At 53.6% G+C, this 19,024-nt stretch overlaps 7 protein-coding genes across 7 annotated transcripts; 4 read left to right on the top strand and 3 right to left on the bottom strand.

The window, feature by feature from the left end:
• Positions 1 to 1,003: 1,003 nt before the first annotated feature.
• Positions 1,004 to 1,405, bottom strand: CABS01_04077 (uncharacterized protein; the record flags this gene model as incomplete). The annotated part of the gene is made up of 1 exon (XM_060537449.1): positions 1,004 to 1,405. One exon carries the CDS (start codon positions 1,403 to 1,405, stop codon positions 1,004 to 1,006), a length of 402 nt encoding a protein of 133 aa, XP_060390294.1.
• A 556-nt stretch (positions 1,406 to 1,961) lies between these two features.
• On the top strand, positions 1,962 to 3,328 carry CABS01_04076 (14-3-3 family protein; the record flags this gene model as incomplete). The annotated part of the gene is made up of 5 exons (XM_060537448.1): positions 1,962 to 1,973; positions 2,243 to 2,250; positions 2,364 to 2,717; positions 2,807 to 2,894; positions 2,969 to 3,328. 5 exons carry the CDS (start codon positions 1,962 to 1,964, stop codon positions 3,326 to 3,328), a joined length of 822 nt encoding a protein of 273 aa, XP_060390293.1.
• A 1,048-nt stretch (positions 3,329 to 4,376) lies between these two features.
• On the bottom strand, positions 4,377 to 5,084 carry CABS01_04075 (uncharacterized protein; the record flags this gene model as incomplete). The annotated part of the gene is made up of 1 exon (XM_060537447.1): positions 4,377 to 5,084. The coding sequence occupies one exon, from the start codon at positions 5,082 to 5,084 to the stop codon at positions 4,377 to 4,379; it is 708 nt and encodes a 235-aa protein (XP_060390292.1).
• Positions 5,085 to 7,229: 2,145 nt separating this feature from the next.
• CABS01_04074 (uncharacterized protein) lies at positions 7,230 to 7,757 on the top strand (the record flags this gene model as incomplete). Its single annotated transcript, XM_060537446.1, has 1 exon — positions 7,230 to 7,757. The coding sequence occupies one exon, from the start codon at positions 7,230 to 7,232 to the stop codon at positions 7,755 to 7,757; it is 528 nt and encodes a 175-aa protein (XP_060390291.1).
• Positions 7,758 to 8,539: 782 nt separating this feature from the next.
• Positions 8,540 to 12,717, bottom strand: CABS01_04073 (uncharacterized protein; the record flags this gene model as incomplete). Its single annotated transcript, XM_060537445.1, has 6 exons — positions 8,540 to 9,782; positions 9,835 to 9,944; positions 9,999 to 10,108; positions 10,170 to 10,705; positions 10,752 to 12,044; positions 12,092 to 12,717. 6 exons carry the CDS (start codon positions 12,715 to 12,717, stop codon positions 8,540 to 8,542), a joined length of 3,918 nt encoding a protein of 1,305 aa, XP_060390290.1.
• A 1,059-nt stretch (positions 12,718 to 13,776) lies between these two features.
• CABS01_04072 (dihydrodipicolinate synthetase family protein) lies at positions 13,777 to 15,180 on the top strand (the record flags this gene model as incomplete). Its single annotated transcript, XM_060537444.1, has 2 exons — positions 13,777 to 13,968; positions 14,029 to 15,180. The coding sequence occupies 2 exons, from the start codon at positions 13,777 to 13,779 to the stop codon at positions 15,178 to 15,180; spliced, it is 1,344 nt and encodes a 447-aa protein (XP_060390289.1).
• A 1,425-nt stretch (positions 15,181 to 16,605) lies between these two features.
• CABS01_04071 (pre-mRNA-processing factor 39) lies at positions 16,606 to 19,014 on the top strand (the record flags this gene model as incomplete). The annotated part of the gene is made up of 5 exons (XM_060537443.1): positions 16,606 to 16,677; positions 16,761 to 16,976; positions 17,066 to 17,169; positions 17,576 to 18,781; positions 18,840 to 19,014. The coding sequence occupies 5 exons, from the start codon at positions 16,606 to 16,608 to the stop codon at positions 19,012 to 19,014; spliced, it is 1,773 nt and encodes a 590-aa protein (XP_060390288.1).
• Positions 19,015 to 19,024: the final 10 nt, after the last annotated feature.

Genomic DNA, 19,024 nt, shown 5'->3' with positions numbered 1-19,024 from the left:
GGAGAGGGTGGGGCTAGCCCCGAGAACCAAGTCAGCCAGTCAGCAGCCAGTATTTAGGATGTTCCTATGCTTGTGTTATGCTGTGCTGTGCTGAGCTGGCCAACTGCCCACCACACGCGCAGCATTTCGAGGCTGGAGCTCGCATTCAAGAAGCCAAAAAGCAAATGACCTTCACCGGAGTTATCTGAGCGACCTGAACCCTCCCCGAGTCCCCCCTTCTGGCAGACTCATTTGCGAGCTCATTTCTTCTTCTTCTTCTGTTCCAGCCTTTACTGTGCAATTTCCTGGCCTGAAGAGGTCATTGTGTTGCTAATTTCCATCAAGATTCCCATTCCTACCTGAGCGGCCTCAAGATAGCTCTGAAGCTCAAATGGGCAACTGATCCATCCCATCGGTAATTTGCCAATAGCCCGGAAGGGACGGTTTCGGGCTCTTTGAATACTACTTTCAACCATGAAGCAAGTGATATTCCAAGGATGTTAAGAGACTCGTTGTTATCAGAAAGCAGTTGTTCGCTCGAGTTGCTGTTCAAGCGTCGAGGTACGAACTCTGGGAGTACTTCTGCGGTACATACACGGCCCAGGCCAACCGGATGGACGTCAGTTGTGGACCAGGGAGATACATCATGAGCCTGGTTCTTTGGAAGCGGAATCATGCCTTTGATGGGCTCGGTGGGCAGGCTAATCTCAGGGCCGCTCTCCACCAGAAACGCGGACCTCACCACATGCAAATGGAACTCAGGTTGACTTTCCCGTCCGTTTCCTGTCTCTCTGATGGTCTCCCGTTCACTCACAATACGTATGTGAAGCCCTGGTACTTTGAATATACAGTACAGATTGCAACGAATGCAAAGATAGGGTGATGATAATTAGGGGAACGATAGCAGAAAACCGCTTTCACTGCCTCGCCACATGGGCATAGTCCATTCACCAGTCCTTGGTACCTTGGGCCAGATGGTGCTTTCTCAACTGTCCGAGGCACGCAAGGCGAAGTATCTTGGGGCCTAAAATAATGATGATGGAGAGCCTAGCCCAGCCCAGCGCCCCCATTTCTCTTCCCTTCCCGCCAAATGGGAACACGCCCATGCCCTGGGGGCCCATTTGCCAGAGTCCCCGAGCCCCGAGAGCCTGACCACGTCCACAGCAATATCCAATTCACTCGATCCGTCCATTCCAATCCAATTCCAGGGTTCTTCTCTCCCAGCACAGGCCAACGCAGAAGGGCCAAGCCGCAGGCAAGCGAGGGGAGGGGAGAAAAGGGAACATAGTGGGGTCGAAGCGGCAGGTGCAGCCAGCAGGCACAGGGCAGGCAAGCTCAGTCGACTAATTACAGCACAGAGAAGGGCACTGCAATGGAGGTGCCTACACTGTATCGAGAGAACAAGGTGGATGAAGATTGAAACCATATACCTTATTCTCAGATAGGAATTGCAATATTTGGTGCTATGGAACCCAAGGACTTCATGTCCCTTGCCTTACCGAGACAGAGCAATGTGAGCTCAAGTGCAAGCAGCAGAAATATGAGGGTAAGGTACCAAAGAGGTGACCCCAACGTGCGCAGGTGGAGGGGGTGAATGGGCGGCACCTCCCTAAGGCTACCTTAGCTAAGGTAAGGTAGTCGGGTAGGTAGGCAGGTACCTTTGGTGGAAGACTGGGAGGGAAAGAACGACCTTGGGACTTGGGACTTGGACCAACCCAATTAAATCTTCACTGGACTGGCCTCGCAACTTCCCTTTGAGATTCCCCCCCTCTCCCAAAATAATTCGTCACACGTAAACACTCCCTCCGCCTTCCCTCCTTCTCCCACCGCACACCTTTTTCCACTCTTCAACAACAAAACAAAGCCGCGTCAACTTTCTCACCACTCCGTTGCACGCCTTTCGCAGTATCCATTCCCGCCTTCTGTAATTTTCTACCAAACCACCTCAACCTATCCTCATCACCTCAATCCAAGAGTTCAACATGTCTGGCGATGTAAGTACCTTTTCCCCCACGCTGCCCAACACAACCTCACCCCAAAACCCCTCCGGAGCCCCTCGATTGCCCTGCCTGCCTGTGTCACGGCAACGAAGATGCCCATAATGCGATCCTTGATCCACAGCTCTGAATCCTGCGATTGATGCCATTTTTGCCTCGACCGGCTTCTCCGACCCCGGCGGCCTTCTTTCTCCCCTTTCAAATAACTCATGCCTCCTATCGCCCGCCTCGGGAACAAAGTATGCTGACTTGTGCCCCTCTTCTAGCGTGAAAGGTTTGTGCCGAGCCCTCTTCGACGTCGATTGACTACGTCCCATCAACCACAACCATCTGGCCTCGAGGTCTTTCGCGAACTTTTTCTTTCTCTGACTGACCCTTTCCTTACAGCAAGACCTTCCTCGCCCGCCTTTGCGAGCAGGCCGAGCGCTACGATGAGATGGTTGGCTACATGAAGGAGGTCGCCAAGCTGGGCGGTGAGCTGAGCGTCGATGAGCGCAACCTCCTCAGCGTTGCCTACAAGAACGTCGTCGGTACCCGCCGTGCCTCCTGGCGCATCATCTCCTCCATTGAGCAGAAGGAGGAGAGCAAGGGCACCGACAAGCACGTCGGCACCATCCGCGAGTACCGCACCAAGATCGAGCTCGAGCTCGAGCAGGTCTGCCAGGATGTCCTCGATGTCCTCGACGACAGCCTTATCCCCAACGCCCAGACTGGCGAGTCCAAGGTCTTTTACCACAAGATGTACGTTATCCGACGCCGTCGCCGCCGCTGCCGGCGGTTTTGATCAAAGGCCCAATTTCCGAAACTAACCGTGGCACTCCGTGAAATAGGAAGGGTGACTACCACCGCTACCTCGCTGAGTTCGCCTCCGGCGAGAAGCGCAAGGGTGCTGCCACTGCTGCCCACGACGCCTACAAGGTGAGAATGATCCGGGTTGAATGCTGCCGTATCAGAGAACATGGAATCTGACAATACGACCCTCTCTCCTTTAGAGCGCTACCGATGTCGCTCAGACCGAGCTGACCCCCACTCACCCCATCCGTCTTGGCCTGGCCCTCAACTTCTCCGTCTTCTACTACGAGATCCTGAACTCGCCCGACCGTGCTTGCCACCTCGCCAAGCAGGCCTTCGACGATGCTATCGCCGAGCTCGACTCTCTCTCCGAGGAGTCTTACCGCGACAGCACCCTCATCATGCAGCTCCTGCGTGACAACCTCACTCTCTGGACCTCTTCCGACAGCGGCGACGCTGAGGGTGCTGCTGCCGGCACCACCGAGGCTGCTGAGGAGAAGAAGGAGGAGCCCAAGGCCGAGGAGCCCAAGGCCACCGAGGAGACCCCCGCTGCCTCCTAAATTCTTGTCTTACCCTGATACCACTCCATCTCGGCTCGCGACGAGGCTGAGATGGCTCGTCTGCTCGGCCGTCGGTATGCGCTAAATGCGGACCTTCTGACGGCCCCAGTCTAGCCGCCAAATCGGTGGCTAATATCGGTGACTCGCTCCGAGTCTCGCAGCAAAAGGGGAGGGGTTTTTGAGGATTGGACGCGGAGAGAGGAACAATGCGTGGCATGATTTCTATTGGTGTCTTGGATGTCCAACCAGGGTCTAGAACAGCTTCTTTTCTGTTCAGGGATTCCACTTGGCAACCAACTACTGATTCCCCCCTCTATATCCGCCTACGCTCAGAATCTCTTCTTTTGTTCTCCTCGATTCCTGCTTTTACCTCTGTGCTGGATGGTTTTACGGCTGTCTCGTGTTCTCTTTTCGGTTTTCCTCATAGTGGTCCTTCAGTTGTCGCGCGTCTTCTCACGGAGAGAAAGTCCTTTTGCCCCCCTCAAATGCCCCCTGTCTATTCAGTCTACAAGACCAAAAAGAAAATAACAAATGTTCATCAATACATGTGTCCGACGCCGTGCTGTGATCTAATAGGCTGTGATTTGATGATGAAGCCTTGGGAGCCTTGGGATGAGAGGTGATCAGAGGAGGTCTGTGGAACATGTGACGGGCACACCTGCAGATCTCATGACTGGCAACAGGACGGCTAATCATGAGCTATCCACGATGTGACGAGGCTGTCAAATACCGACAAGCAGACGACTAGATTAATACGTCATTGGGAAAACAGGCAGGTGGTGTGTAGAATCATGAGCAAATTGGTATTCCCTGGTAATATTTCCTGAACATGCCAGAATACAACCATGTACTGTGGATGGCACATTTCAAAAACGCCTACCAGCCCAGAAAGCCATACCCCAGAACTCCTCCGTATTTCCAAGAAACCAAAAACCAAGAGGAAAATCCGATCTGCGCCTCATGGTATTCGCAACTCCCATGCGTTTCACACACTCGTCTTTCCCGGTTCACCTGCTTTTCTCGTATTCCATCGTGTACATGTACGCTTCTAACGGCCCGCGTTCGTCCTCGCAAGCAGCTTCTCGGCCCTCCTGAGCCTCGCTTGCTTCTCGGCGATGAGCTTCGGCACATGGCCCCGGCCCTCCGAGTCCGCCTCGTCAACGGCGCAGTCGGCGTCTTCGGCGTCTGGTTCATCCCCTGCCGCCATCGCCGCCGCTGCTTCGGCGGCTAGTGCCGTATTCGTGGCTGTGGGCCAGCCGGCTAGAGTTGCCCGTCGGTACATCTTGGTTGCGTCCTCGGCGCCGCGGGGTGGCATAGGCCCGCTTGTCCTGCTCCCGCTGAGCTTGCGGACAAAATTACGCATGCCGCGGAAGAGTGCGTTGTTGGCCGTCTTTACGCGGAAGATACCCGGAGCGATGTGGTTACCGGGGAGAACCGCGCCGGGTTGCGTCTGGTCAAGGTAGGCGGACGAGGGCTCCAGACCCATAGCGGACGGGGCGCCGAGGCGGGAGCATGTTGGGCAGTATGTTCCTTGCCCCGGCAAGATGTCGCTACGGGGGAAGGTGAAGGCGTCACCTGCTCCCGGAGAGGATGCAGATGAGGACGCCGAGGAGGAGGCCGCGGAGAGGGAAATGTTTGTTGAGGAGGCGGAGGCCGCTGGGGAGGAGGGCGGGCATGTGCAAAGGGATGCTGAGGCCGCTACCTCTTCACGCCAGACTTGGATGCGCTGTTGCTTTGAGAGAGTTGGATTGGACATTTTGTACGCTTTTTTCCCCTCCTTGGATGTTGGTCCGGGTATATGGTAGGTTGATATTTGCTCAAGTCGAACAGTGTGCTTCGATTTGTGAGTATGCAGCGGGTGTTGGTGACCGATTCCTCCTATGAAGTATTGTGTGGCCAAGGACCCATCCAGTGGCCGTTCGCGGTTTGTTCGTCGTAACGGGGATTGAGGGTCTCGGTTGCTGATCTTGGAATGAAGATGATGCTCAAGCCAAGACCGAAAGCAGAAAATGTCGGTAGGGGAGTGTCTTCGAGAAGGTCTGCGCTCTACGTGACAGAAGCCCAAAACATACAGGTGAGAGAGAAAATTAGGTGTTGAACGTTGAGAACAGGTACTGACAAGGTCCGTCCGTTTTGATGATATCGTCCGAGGCAAAACAGACAGGAAAAGGTGTAAGATGGGAGGAGAGACGAGGATGTTAAAAGAAAAGGAGGATATTAGAGTGACAAAGTTGGTGGCCGTCTAATAATGCGTAGGTAACACGAGACCTGTTCGGGTGTTATGCAAGGCTGTCTCTGCTCGGTAGATGGTCTCTAACGTCCCGTTCATGTGCTCTTCCGTCGTGTGTGTAAGGTACACTCCAAGTGTGATTAAGTCGGCGCCAACCCCGGATTCGAAGATAAGATGGGCGGTGTATGCGTGTGTGCATGTGCGGGTGTGCGGGTGTTGGTGCTTGTTTTGTGAGGCAAGTAGGTGTGGCCGGTGACCAGATGACTTGAATCAGGTCGGGAGTTGTCAAGATGTGTACGAAGATGGGCAGGTAGAGATGGTAGGGGGAAGTCGAGTATTTCCCGCTCTCTCACTTCCTTGGCTTGTTCAGAACAGCGGCAAACGAGAGCAAGAATACAAGACGATGGATGGACGAGTCAAGCCTCTTCTTGCCATCCAGTCTTCTCTTTTGGGTGGTACGCAGGTCTTAGCGGGAGAGTGAACGCCCCCGGGCGTATGAAACAAAAACAAAAGAGCAATTAAATTGAAAGGTGGTAGGTTGGGCGGGGGTTCAAGTCAGGTTAGGGATGAGAATAAGAAATGAAATCCCAGTAGCAGCGGCGGTGATGGAAGCACGTTCGGAAGAAGAAAAGATATCAAATGGAACAGCCAGGAGTTGTGGTCGACGGCGGTGGGCTTGTGATTATGTTTAGGTTAGGGTGTTTTGGTAATAGAGCCAACCAAGTTGGTATCAAGCTGAGGAGCGTTGGTTTGCGTGATAGGAGAGTTCGGAAAGCAAGATCCGTATGGTCGAAGCCATGCGTCTTAGTAGGGGATGTACGTTGCTGCAAAGCGTCTCATGAAAAGGAAACAAAACAAACCCCCTTGAAGAGGAGTAGGTAGCGGCAGCCAGCAACTAGGAGACGAACGACAAACGGGTAGGGAACGAAGCGGGTGGGGTTCGTTCGTTCGAGGTCGTTCGTCGCGACAAGCGTCCGTCCGTTCGTCTGGCGTTCGGCCCTTGCAAACTAAAAAAGGTCTGGTGGAAGAAAAGAGAGGGGCAGGCAAGGTAAGTTCCGACAGGTGACTTTGGTATTAAAAGCACATACGAACAGACGGAGCGACAGCAGCCCAGCAGGTAGGGGTAAGGTAGCACCGATACAATCTGCAGGACAGTTGAGAAAAGCTTGGATGCGTGTGCCTGGGCAGAAGGGGTGTGCAGACTGTAGCGTGCTATGCCGGTGGACGAGAGGATGGGGGTGGAAGCGATTTTAGGTTGTGAAGAAAGAAAGGAAGAAAGAAACGAACGAACGAACGAACGAAGAAAAGAGAGGGTTAGGAAGATGGGACGGGATGGAGACGAGCCGGAAGATGAAGCAGACCGGCTCGTACGCCGCTTAGGAAACGAAAGAGAAAAACAAGACTTGCGCGGTTAGATGTCCCTTGGTGGAACAAAAGGCAAAGGCAGTGTCGAGCGTTTCGAAGGGAACCGGTTCTCTCTTGCTTTGGTGCTTCTATCAAACTAGGCATGCACGACAATGCCACCAACTGCCTCTACCTGCGTATGGAGGTAATTTGGGTGGGCTTCCCTTGGCGACGTTTGCCTGGTTCGGGCCTCGTCTGCCCCACGATCGGCAGGCCCAGTCCAGTATGACCATTGACCACTGCCGGGTGCCGCACCAGGAGAGCAAGATGGTGTTGTCAGATGGTCCATGGAAACTGGCAGTGACAGGGTCGATCGTAGTCGATTCCTTGTTCTTGTTCTTGTTTTTGTTTTTATGCTTGCCAATCTCTCTATCTCTGATCGTCCACCTAGGTATCACGCTGTTGGAGTCTTGGAGAGAAGGGTCTTCCCGCGTGGGTTATTTGAGTGAGTTACCACGTCACACCCGGAAGCGGTCCATGGCGGACAACCGACATCACGAAGGCGGCGCGGCGCGTGCGGTGACACTTCGTCTTCGTGGTACAATTCCATGGGTGATCTCTCTCTCGGTCTCTCCCCCCTCCGTCCCCCTCCTCTGTCAAGTCACACAAGCTAAGGGGGAAGAGGTTGAGAGAGTCAGAGACCGACAGCTCGAACATCCCCCCTCCTCTCCCTCTCCAGTCTCAACCAGCAGCCCCCCTGTTCGCTGTTCGCTGTGGCGCCCGAGGGGCGTGACTTGGACTTGGACTAGGGCGGTGCCTTCGTGCTTGGACGGTGCCGCTGTCAGATGTCAATGAACTCCTGAAGACGCACGCACGCTCAGAAAGACCCCTGACTTCATCCTTCTGGACCTCAAGAAAGCGGTGAAGTGTCTCAGTCATTACGGACATTGCGATCGTGAGGATTGGACCTCCGTAGGGATGTATCGTTGGTAGACAACCCCCAGACGACTTGCAGCGGGGCGGGAGAGAGACCATGCAACGGATAGAACTGGGGGGTTACACAAAATAAGGGTATCAGCTCTCCTCTTCCCCCCTGCCAGTGCTGAACTCCAGGGACCATCCGTCCAGATTCGGTGAGGCCGCTTTGCGATCAAGGTGAAAACTGAAAGAACACATTTTCTTGGAATGGCGTTGTGATGTGGGTGGCTGTGGTATGGAAGCCGATTGGCGTTCGGGCGTCGCCACCTACTCCCCGGCTCACTCATACCAACCGGCTTCTAGAATTACTTACAGCCAGCCTCCCAGGCGGGGCATAGGCGGTCCTCTCAGTCTAAGAGGTATTGTAACCTCTCCGCTCTATGACAAACAATACTGAGTAAAACAGTGGAAAACGCCAGTGGGTTCGTGGAACACGGTAATTGCGTTTTCAAGCCATTTTGATTGACATTTGCTTTTTGTATGCTTCACTCCGTCTAATCATCCACTACAGCGCCGTAGCAATGTGAGCCCGCCCGAGTCAGCTCAATGCTATTGCCTATTCACATCAATCATCAAAGGCAGTATCGCCGTTTTTGCTTCTAGCATCACCCGCTAGCTTGTCCATAACTTCGTCATGAAAGACTTGAGAACCGATCCCGTCATCTCTGAGAGCTGGGAACCAACGTCTCCCAGCTTCCCATGTCGCTGGGTCCATCGTCACCCAGTGAGTCTAGCAAGTCTACCGGCGCCTTCTTCTTTGCCGGGATCTTTGGCTTTGGTCGTTCCTCACCAGCCCTCATTCCCGGTAGAGCGACGGCCCCAGCCATCGGAGTGTGCCTCCCGGACTCAATAGTCATGGTCCCCGCTCGCTTGGGAGGCTTAGCCGGCGTACCTACTGGCTTACGGAGAGTGCCCTCCCTACTCGCACCCAGATTCGTGAAGCCTGTCGAGGCTCGGACAGGCAGTGGTGGTTTTTCTTCCGGCTCATCTCTATACTGACCCATCCCATTGCTACTCAGAGCTGAAGATGCTGCAGCCGGTGCTGTAACCAGGTGTGCCGGCTTCTTCGCCACAGGTGGTGCCGGTTTGGATTTGGATTGTGACGACACCTGCGAAAGCTGGGAAATGGCGGATGACGGTCGCGGAGGAGGAGGCGTTGTTGTCGTATTTCGCGATTTATTGGAGGGTATCAGTGGTGGGTGCTGGATTGCTGCGCTTGCTCCCGTCTGTCTTCTAGGCGGCGGTGGCGGAGGAGGCGTTTCTCCGCGTTGCGACTTTTCATCTTTGATGCTGAGGCCGTTAAATTTTCCTGGCATGCCTGACGGATCAAAAGGCGGAGGCAGCTTCCTGGTTATCCGGTTCGTTGCCGACGACGATAGATCATTGGGCGCAGAAACGTGCTCGTATGGCGAAGTTGATACGCTGGAGAAAGACGACAATCTTGACCTGGGTACGTTGACCCAGTCAGGCTCTCCAGTCGGCGTGAAAGGATTGGGCGCCCTGTTAGGGTTGAGTATTGCGGCATGGCCCTCGGGAGCCGTCGGTTGCTTGATGTCAACTCTGGCCTGCTGCTTGTTCTCCAACCACCATTTCTGGCGGTCGGAGCTGGCAGGAGGCAGCCCAGGCTCGATGGCTTCATAGCCAATCAGATCCTCATCGTCGGTTTCCTCTGAGTCCAGATTTGCCGTCGTGTCTCCAACTTCGGCCTTTCGCCGTTGGTATAGCTCTTTGCTGATTTGATCTCGGAAAGCTTCATCGACAATACTGACGTTGCACTGGAATAGAGCGTACACTGGCCGGTGATCCGAGAACTTGAGAGGAGCTGAGTTGTACGCTAGTTGACGCAGGCTCCCACCCTTGCGCAGAATGCGATCGGTCCAGGCTGGGATACGGGCTTTCTCGCTGTGAGGGATCAGTTTTTACATTCTCAGATATATCGACCTTTTGAACGTACGAAGTATCATAATTGTCCGTGCCAAGATCGAACTTGTATGTAGGCAGGAAATTGATACGGGCCTCTGAATAAAAGGGAAACGCAAGTCCTGCGATCATTTGAAGGTTCAACTACCAAGAAGTCAGCATGTTGATGGGGAACACGGGCGGATATTATCTACTCACCTGATCGTTCTCGTAAAGTGTCTCTAGATCGCCCTTTTTGATTAGACTGCGGGCGTTCTCAGAACTGAGGCCAATTCTGTAGTTGAAGTCTCCCAGCCAAACAACGGCATCTGCTCCAAGGTCAGCTCTAAGCTCATGGGTGATATAGGCCTTCGGGATGAATATAGCTACCGTGATCATCGATCCCACGGTTTCGCTGAAAGCGTAGCCCGTGGTGAATCGTTGCGTAATCTCTATTTCTCTCGTCATAATTCGAAAATCCGGCAGCCAAATGGGCTGTCACGAAGCAGATATGGGTATTCGCGTAGTCAAATCGTATGGCAACCGCTCCTTTGTTGCCGGCCATTCCCGATAGCCCCGTTTTCTTTACGCTTCCCTCAACATTCTTAATGTTGGCCAAGGCCGATGCCTTGACAAAAATGCATAATGCCGCGCCGACGAGTTGTCCACTCCGGAGCAATACGTATCTCTCTCCATCAAGCGACTTGGCGCGTTTATTGAGGCATCTTCTGACTGCAGCTTCCCAAAGTTGTTTCCTTGAGGGGTCGCTGTTCATGATTTGTTGTGGGCTCAACTCGACAATCTCTTGGAATCCAACAGCAACTATTTCGGGCTGCACATTGCCAAGTTCTGCTGGAGACAACCATGCATCAAGATCGCTATCGACGCCTTCAGTACGACCGTTAAGGTTGAAAGTACCGACCAACCTACGCGGGTAAGCATGAGAGCCAAGGGTGCGCACAGAATTCTTACATGCTTATGTCCTGTGTGGACGAGAACTCAGCGCTTCTCTTTGTTAATTCTCCAGAAACGTAATCACTTATAGGGTCGAAAAGAAGAACGGGCAGTTGGTTGACCAGCCTTCCCAGCAGCCGGTCAATAGTCGTTTGCCTAGCCGAATCTGTGAAATTATTGTGATAGAGACGCTGCACAGATTTGCGCATGTCTGCAACAGCTCCAGCCAGGGACATTTTTCCAGAACGGGTAAAGGACGATTTGAGTGCACCAGTTCCCGCGTAGATCTTCGAAAGAGCGTCTCCGTTGTCTGCCCACAAGGTTGAGTGCCGCATCCAAAAATCCGAGGTGGCGTACTCGCCTCGATGGCCCAGGAAAGCCTCTGTAGCCATCTGAGAGATGAGGGTCTGGATCAAGTTTGTCCTATCCAGACAGTCGAGACAGTTTGTTCGGAACACGCCCTCTTGCTGGAGAACCACTACCATACGGCTTGAGCCTTGACCGTCGTTGGCCTCAGCGCCTAGATCTTCATTCTGCTCCGCCAAGTAGTAGGCGAAGCCGTCTATCGAGTTCTCAATGTATCTGCGGATCTGGCGCGCAGCCTCGTACCCTCCGGGGCCTTTCGTCTCGGCGTGGAAGTCGTAGTGGGTCTCTCTCAACAGCGCATGGTCTTGCGACTCGTGCTCCCCAACCTGGCTTAATGGACAATGTTCTACACCGAGATGGTACAACTGACTGAGCTGCGCCTCGCCAGGTTTGCCTTCACTCAGAAGATTGACCACGTGAACGGCGCCGTAGGCTTGCTCCAGGTCCGCAAAGTGTTTATTGAAGGCCGGCTGGGCTCCCTCGGGGGACCTGATAACGGTAATGTTTTGCTTGCCAGGGATGAGCTCCGCAGTCTGTTCCCAAAATAGTGGAACTGAACCTCTGACTTGAGCATAGGAAAAGAGAGTCCCGCCGGGGCTCCAGTATATGGTTTCTGTCTCGACAAAGTTTGCCACGTTGCCGTCATCGTCAATACCTCTGGAGTTGAACCGGGTTCCTGCTCTGCGACAAGAGAGTCTTGATACAACGGTCAGGTACGATGGTAGCCCGGTTGATCGCGTTTTGAGAGGAGCACTCGTCTGGGGGATGGCCATTGTCCGACAGAACCCACGGATAGCAGATGTGAGGAATCGTGATGAATCCAAAGCTTCGCGCTCCTGGGGCTGCAGTCGAGACCTAAACTGGACCAATGGGCTGATCATGTACGAGTTCCACAGGAAGGAATCGTCAAAGTTGTCAATGTCAAAAGTATAAGAATTCACGGTCCTACATGGTCAGCGACGCATTATAGCCGGAACTGGACACGACCATACCTATCTTGCAACCTATTGGTGAGATCGAAGTCGGTGCTGTAGTAGAATGTTCCATTTCCCAGAAGTTTCCGAAGGTCCGTACAAGGATGTTCCACCTGAAGCTCCCGCCCTCTGAGGTTCTGGCCATACACAGAGTTGGCATCCGAGACCTCGGAATCTAGAGGATCGAGAGAGACAACATCGTCCCACTCGCTTCTGTTGAGGCAGAAGAATGCAACGCTCGCAATCCGTTCCACGGTCTCCCCCGGCCTAAGGGTAGCGACTCTTGTGGCATGTGTCACAACGGAAAGGAACACGTCGCCCTCGACAGAAATCAAACCCAACGTTCCAAAGATGGGTCGTGGGGTCAGCGGTCGGTATTCGGCAAGCGTCTTTTTTGTGATCTGAGTAAACTCGACCATGCATTTCGACGCAGCAGGGTCGCCATTGGGTCGTGAACGGGTGGATGCGAGGGAGGTAAGGGAGCCGTTTGCGCCGGCGCTCGAGGAGCTATAGCGAAATATGAGAGCATGGGAGGACGAAACTATTGCAATGGAGCGATGGGGGTAGTCCCGAATGTACAGCTGGCTAGACTTTTCTGGTGCCGGCACCTGAGAAGGCCAAGTCCCAGAGCTGGAGTAATCCATGATCGTTCGGAGGTGTTGCTGACAGGTTCGGGGAAGCACAGGCGTCGCAGGGCATGCTTGGACGAGTTCGGTGGTTCATCGAAGGGCGCCGTCGTCGGCGGGCCAGTGAAGTCAAGGTCGATGATGTTAACGTGCGAGAAGGGGACTATCGGTGCGGAATGTCGTCGTTTTGTTGATGCGAAGTTGGAGCTTGAGGTAGTATGGCTTGACAGCCCCCAAAGGTTTATGGCGTTTGGCAAAATGTCGCGGCTGACAATAGCGGAATTTGGGTCGCCAACACGGAGCCCGACAATGACGTCCGTCCCGGCGGAGGTAACCAGGGGCATAGGACCGCTGTACGTTTAGCGCCTACCTTAAGCTCCGACTGGCCAGGCAAGTAGGAGGCAGCTCGCTTCCTTCCAGGTGGTTTCAGCCTCACGGGCCACCTTGCCTTGTCGCCATCTGGGAGCCTGGAAGGAAGCAGCCGGCTTGTGCTTGTTCCAAGGCAGGGATAGGTATGGTCTGGTGTTGTCTCAACTCTGCGAATACCTACTTCAGCTACTCCGTACCTTAACATGGATGAGGCAGCTCTTGGGAACAGTACAAGGTTCCCTCAAAAGACAAAGCAGCAAGCTAAACTACTACGTAGACATGCGATGAACCCTGTCCACCCTATGGAGAAGTGTTAGAGCAGTCGAGTCATCTTGCAGTGTATTCATAATCATGCTCACCCGCAGACAAATTGTCCCTAGCTTTATGGTCATAAATTGCAATTTTACGCTGGCGATGGCTCGACCTATGCAGCTCGATTCTCAGAATGATGAGGTGAGAGCTTCTATGATAAATGTGGACCCGCGCCGTTGGTACTATAGAGTAGGTATCTGGGTAACGTAGGGTAAGGTATAGGTAGGCAAGGTGAGGTCGGGAATCAGTACCCGCCTTATTAAGGTACCTCGAGTACTTTGACCTCCACTGTCGATTATCCTGTCTCTCAACTTGCAAGCGTTTACTTATTGTTGCCTGCAGCTTCTCTCCTTCCTCTCCTTCTTCCGCTACCTGAGTTTCTTAATTCACGTGACAATGGAATTGTTCACCTCATACCCCCCAGAAATCATCGCCCGGGTGTTGGCCAGCTGTGACAGCTTCAATGACGCGTTCGCTCTTGCCAGCTCCTGTCAGTATACTTACGCAGTGTGGTTGGACCATGGCGCGAGCATCATCCATAGCATTGGCACGCGAACAATCCCCGCGTACGAACATGCTGTCGTTGCCGTAAGTATCTGCTTCCCCAAACGTCGACAGGCCTCGCCATCACTCACTTCAACTGCGTAGGTGCGCGCCACAAATACAGTCAAAGAAGCCTTCCACGCCGGCCGGCTACCACCTAATATGACGCATGATGATATCGAAGAGCTGGAGCCCTCTCACCAAAAGTGCCGTTTGCCCGAGTTGGCGGACTTACTTGCGTTCTGTCATCTGGCTGCGTGTCTGGAGTACGCGTACTTTCACTTTGAGGAACACGGGTATACATGTGTATTATGCCCCGAGATCAAAGATGTCACCTGGTGTACCAAAGACGACACCGTATTCGATCAACGTTTTCACGATTTCCAAGAAAAATTCCATCGAGTGCTATACAAAAACCTTCTCGCTGGCGCTTTCTTATGGAAGTCCCACAATGAGCTATTCATCAAAGCTGCCGCAGACGGGGCTGGGAAACGCTTTCTCGAGGAGCTTCGATCACTGCAAGCTCGCGGAGATTGGCAAGGTCTTTCGGACGACAGCCAGGCATACATTGCAGAGTTTCCGGTGTACGACGTTCACAAGATGACACCAGCCAGCCAAGAACAGGTATTCGGGCATATTGCTCGTTACTTGATAGAAGACATCGCCCTTATCCCAGACCCGGCCTGTGCCGCCGAAGCACCATGGGAGGTGATGGCTTCCATCTATGCCCACGAGTATCACTCACCCCAGTTCTTTAACGCCGGTGGAAAGCATCGCCATGGCAGGCCGCCGTTCAAGAACTCAACTGCTTCTGACCTGCCTCCCACGCGTAAAGTGACAGTTGTTCTGTTTGGGGAGTTTCAATTGGAAGAGGTATCGATGCCTATCAACATCGAGGACATGCATCGTACTCGACTGGTAGCGACTCAATTACAGGCCTCATCCTCAGAGAGTGCACAGGACGGCAACCCCTTCGCTTGCCATGGTTTCGACATAGCGGTAACTCTGCGAGATCGGTATTTGTTTCTCGGTGGTGAGGAGGCGTGGGAGGACTGTGCTCCACACCCTCCTCTCCAGCTGTACACCTTCATGCTGAAAAAGTACTATGGACTTGGATTCAGTCCATGCGTGTTTGACCTGACATTTGAAGAAGGGTACTATCTGACGTTTCTCTCGGAAACAATTTTTGGTCACGACTACCACACTGGATTGGACCCGAATTTTTCAGGTTTGCTGAATGCTTGCAGTCGAAACTGAGCACTGCTACTATGTAGAAACCCTCGCAGCGCTGGCGACTGATTACGATGCTGTCTTTTCTATCCCAAAATCAGCTGGATGGTCTGCCGCCTGCTATGACGAGACGTGTGCGCTCAACCCATCAGGTACGAGTTCGGAGAAAACACAACTTAGGCAGGTGATAAGCTATAATAGGGGGACGAATGCCAGGGGACAACCCTTTTCTTCGCTTCAGGATTGATCACGGGTAGGAACAATGTGTCTGATTAGATACGACACCAAGAATATGCTTATGGGGGAAACGAGCGGAAAGGGGGGAAAAGATGTAAAGATGAGACGCGGAAAGGATGCCAGCCCTGGGGTTTGGGAAATGCCCTGCGGGCGCCAGAAAGAATAATAATGTCAATGCTTTGAGGCAAAGCAGGCTTCAGATATGTAAATTGAGATCACGCTGCCACCTTGGGTGGTCAGTCATTCTCTTCCTATCATGTATTGTATGGTAATCATCACGAGCCTTATTGTGAAAAAGAGGAAAAAGAGAAAGGAAAGGTTTTTCATGAATATCGGACGTCAAATAGGATCCACTGGCTGCCGGTTGCTTACCTAAGTTAGCCCGCCGAAGATGGCCACCTGGGAAAACTCACGACTTCCGCCCTAGGGGGTAAACGACCAGACGACGGATACAACCTGCTCCACTCTGGTTTGTCGGCTCCGTTCCGGATTCTAGATCAGATTCTGGAAGTGCCATGCGATATAAGCAGAGTGGCAAGAAGCTTAGATGATAGGATGATGCCGCCTTCAATCGATCCGGGCAAAGCACACACAGATTGCAGATACACCATGATACCATCCAGTGTACCAACCCATGTAGAACAGAATGCAGAACAAGGAGTGGTAGACTTTGCTGCAAATATGTAGAGTCGGGACGTGCCTGGCTAAACTCCAAGAGTCTGGAGAGCTGATGGAAGCGGCTCAGTTGTGGACTGCCGACCGCCTGATCTCTTCAGGCTGTTGGCCGATCTGATTCGCTTCCGCGCGTCACTGATAAAGCACGGAGAGCAAGGGTTCACCTGTCAAGGTACATTACTTCTGGGTGCCATGGCGCCAAAAAGACAAGTCCCTCCGGTCTCCAAGGCCATTTACCCTGCCTCAGCCCCATTTCCCCCAATTGCATGCAGAGATACTTGCCTGCCTGCGGGCAATCCGTACCTTTAATGCCCGTTCATAAAATTTCCAGCCCCCCTTCCATCCGCGACCTCGAAGCTCGACCCGGTCACCCACGATTGCAACGGCCACCAAACAGCCTCGAGATCCGCGGCGCCCTCACTCCACCATCTACAATCCCTTCCTGCTCCCTGCTGCAGCCCTTCGCAGTCCCGCGCCTCGCCGACTTTTTCCTGGAAACTCAGTCATTCCGCCGTTCGTTATCTGAAATCTCCGCCCGTCATGTCTGATTACGACCACTTTGGGAGCTCCGAGGAGGAGAGCGCCGAGATCAAGAAGCTCCAGGCCGATGTGGTACGTGAACTGCGACACCAACTATGTCGCACCTGATATCAAAATCAATCGAAAAAGATGCTAATCTGAATACGCGCCCACAGGAAGTTGATCCCGATAACTTCGAAACTTGGGAGAAGCTGGTTCGCGCCTGCGAGGGTCTGGAGGGCGGCCTGAACCGCAACTCCAGCCCCCAGGCCCTTGCTACTCTTCGAGATGCCTACGATCGCTTCCTCCTCAAATTCCCTCTGCTCTTTGGCTACTGGAAGAAGTACGCGGACCTCGAGTTCAACATTGCTGGACCCGAGTCAGCAGAGATGGTTAGTCGGTTTCGTGTCGCATCGCGTCGCATCGCATCGCATTGCATCCCTTGGCTCCCGGCCGCGACTGACGTTGCGCTTCTCTCTAGGTCTACGAGCGAGGATGCGCCAGCATCACCAATTCTGTCGACTTGTGGACCGACTACTGCTCCTTCAAAATGGAGACCACACACGTCCCACACCTCGTCAGAGAGTAAGTAGTTGATGGCCGGCTTTCCTTCCCCCTTAACATCACCATCACCACAGCATGCCTCACCGGCCGCTCGGCGCATCGATCGAGCCATACATGGACTCCATCCATTTGCCTTTCAAGTATCCGTCGGTGAGAAATGCCAACAGCAGCCCCATTGTTGGGATGCCCTCTCACGCTAGTAGTTACCAGGCTCTGCTGATTTCCACTTGACGATGACTGATCCGTTGTCCGCTCCACGTCGCATTCACACCACCACCACCACATCGCTCTCATTGGAATGCCTTACTTTGGGCTTGGATTCGCTAGTTGATTTCACTTGATACCCCCTCCTGTATAGCACGCCTCCCATCCCCCTCTTCATCCCCTGTCCCTGCGCCCTTGGCTGTGTACTGACCATTCGCTCCAGGCTCTTTGAACGCGGCGCAACCTGTGTCGGCCTTGACTTCCTCGCACATCCGTTCTGGGATAAGTACATAGAGTACGAGGAGCGACAGGAGGCCCAAGACAAAATCTTCGCCATCCTGTCTCGAGTCATCCACATTCCGATGCACCAGTATGCTCGTTACTTTGAACGATTCCGCCAGCTCTCCCACAGCCGCCCCGTCACCGAGCTGGTTCCGGCTGAGACGCTGCAGAGATTCCAGGCCGAGGTGGAGGCTGAGAGTGCCCAGTATGCCGGTGCGCAGCGAACGGAGCTCGAGGTTGAACGCGACGTGCGCACCAAGATTGACGCCATGTACTATGAGTACTTTACCCAGACGCAGTCCGAGACCAACAAGCGATGGACCTACGAATCCGAAATGAAGCGCCCTTACTTCCATGTTACCGAGCTTGAGAGCTCGCAGCTCACCAACTGGCGCAAGTACCTTGATTTTGAAGAGTCCGAGGGAAACACTACCCGCATCGTCTTTCTTTATGAGCGATGCTTGGTGACATGCGCCTTCTACGACGAATTCTGGTTCCGCTACGCCCGCTGGATGTCTGCACAAGAGGGCAAGGAGGAAGAGGTCAGAATCATCTACCAGAGAGCCGCCACTATGTTTGTACCCATCAGTCGGCCCGGCATCAGGCTGCAGTTTGCCTACTTTGAGGAAAGCTGTGGACGTATCGACATAGCTCGCGACATTCATGAGTCCATCCTCATGAAGTTGCCCGACTGTATTGAGGCCATCACCTCATGGGCTCACCTCCAGCGTCGACAGAGCGGGCTGGACGCCGCGATTGAGGTTTTCAAGGCGCAGATCGATTCGCCTCAAGTGGATATCTTTACCAAGGCAGCTCTGGTGACCGAGTGGGCCTTGTTCTTATGGAGGGTCAAGGGCTCAGTGGAAGAAGCTCGCAACGTCTTCCTCAAGAACGTACAGTGGTACGCCGACAGCCGTGTCTTTTGGGACAAGTGGCTCGAGTTCGAGCTTCAGCAGGCGACAAGCACGGAGCTGGAGGATCAGCACGGCGACCGCATCAAGCAGATCTTTGACGAACTCCGGAGCAAGAGCCGTTTGTCCGCCTCGACAAAGAAAGAGCTGTATCAGATTTACCTATCATACTTACAGCAGCGGGGCGGTAAGGACGCGATGAAGCAGTTCCTTGCCATTGACCGGGAGATCTTTGGGTATGCGAAGCCTTGTACCATTGCCTCAATCGAGTCGGATGCTAACAAAATCTGATAGGCCGGGCTCGATCTCACTGCTGGCCAAGAACGAGGTTGGCGGAAAAGAAAACGGAGCTGCTGTGCCTGAGTTGGACGAGGTAACAAGATACCGAGCCGAAGCCAGGTATCTGAGATACTACGAGCTCCAGGGCGAACCAGACCTCGAGGGACAGGCCACAGCGCCATTCAACTAGGCGGACATGA

The sequence above is a fragment of the Colletotrichum abscissum genome (genome assembly GCF_030869225.1).
Source record: "Colletotrichum abscissum strain IMI 504890 chromosome Unknown Scaffold_8.1, whole genome shotgun sequence".
NCBI lineage: Eukaryota > Fungi > Ascomycota > Sordariomycetes > Glomerellales > Glomerellaceae > Colletotrichum > Colletotrichum abscissum.
Note: the sequence above shows the minus strand (reverse complement) of the source record. Positions and strands in the feature narration are given on the sequence as shown.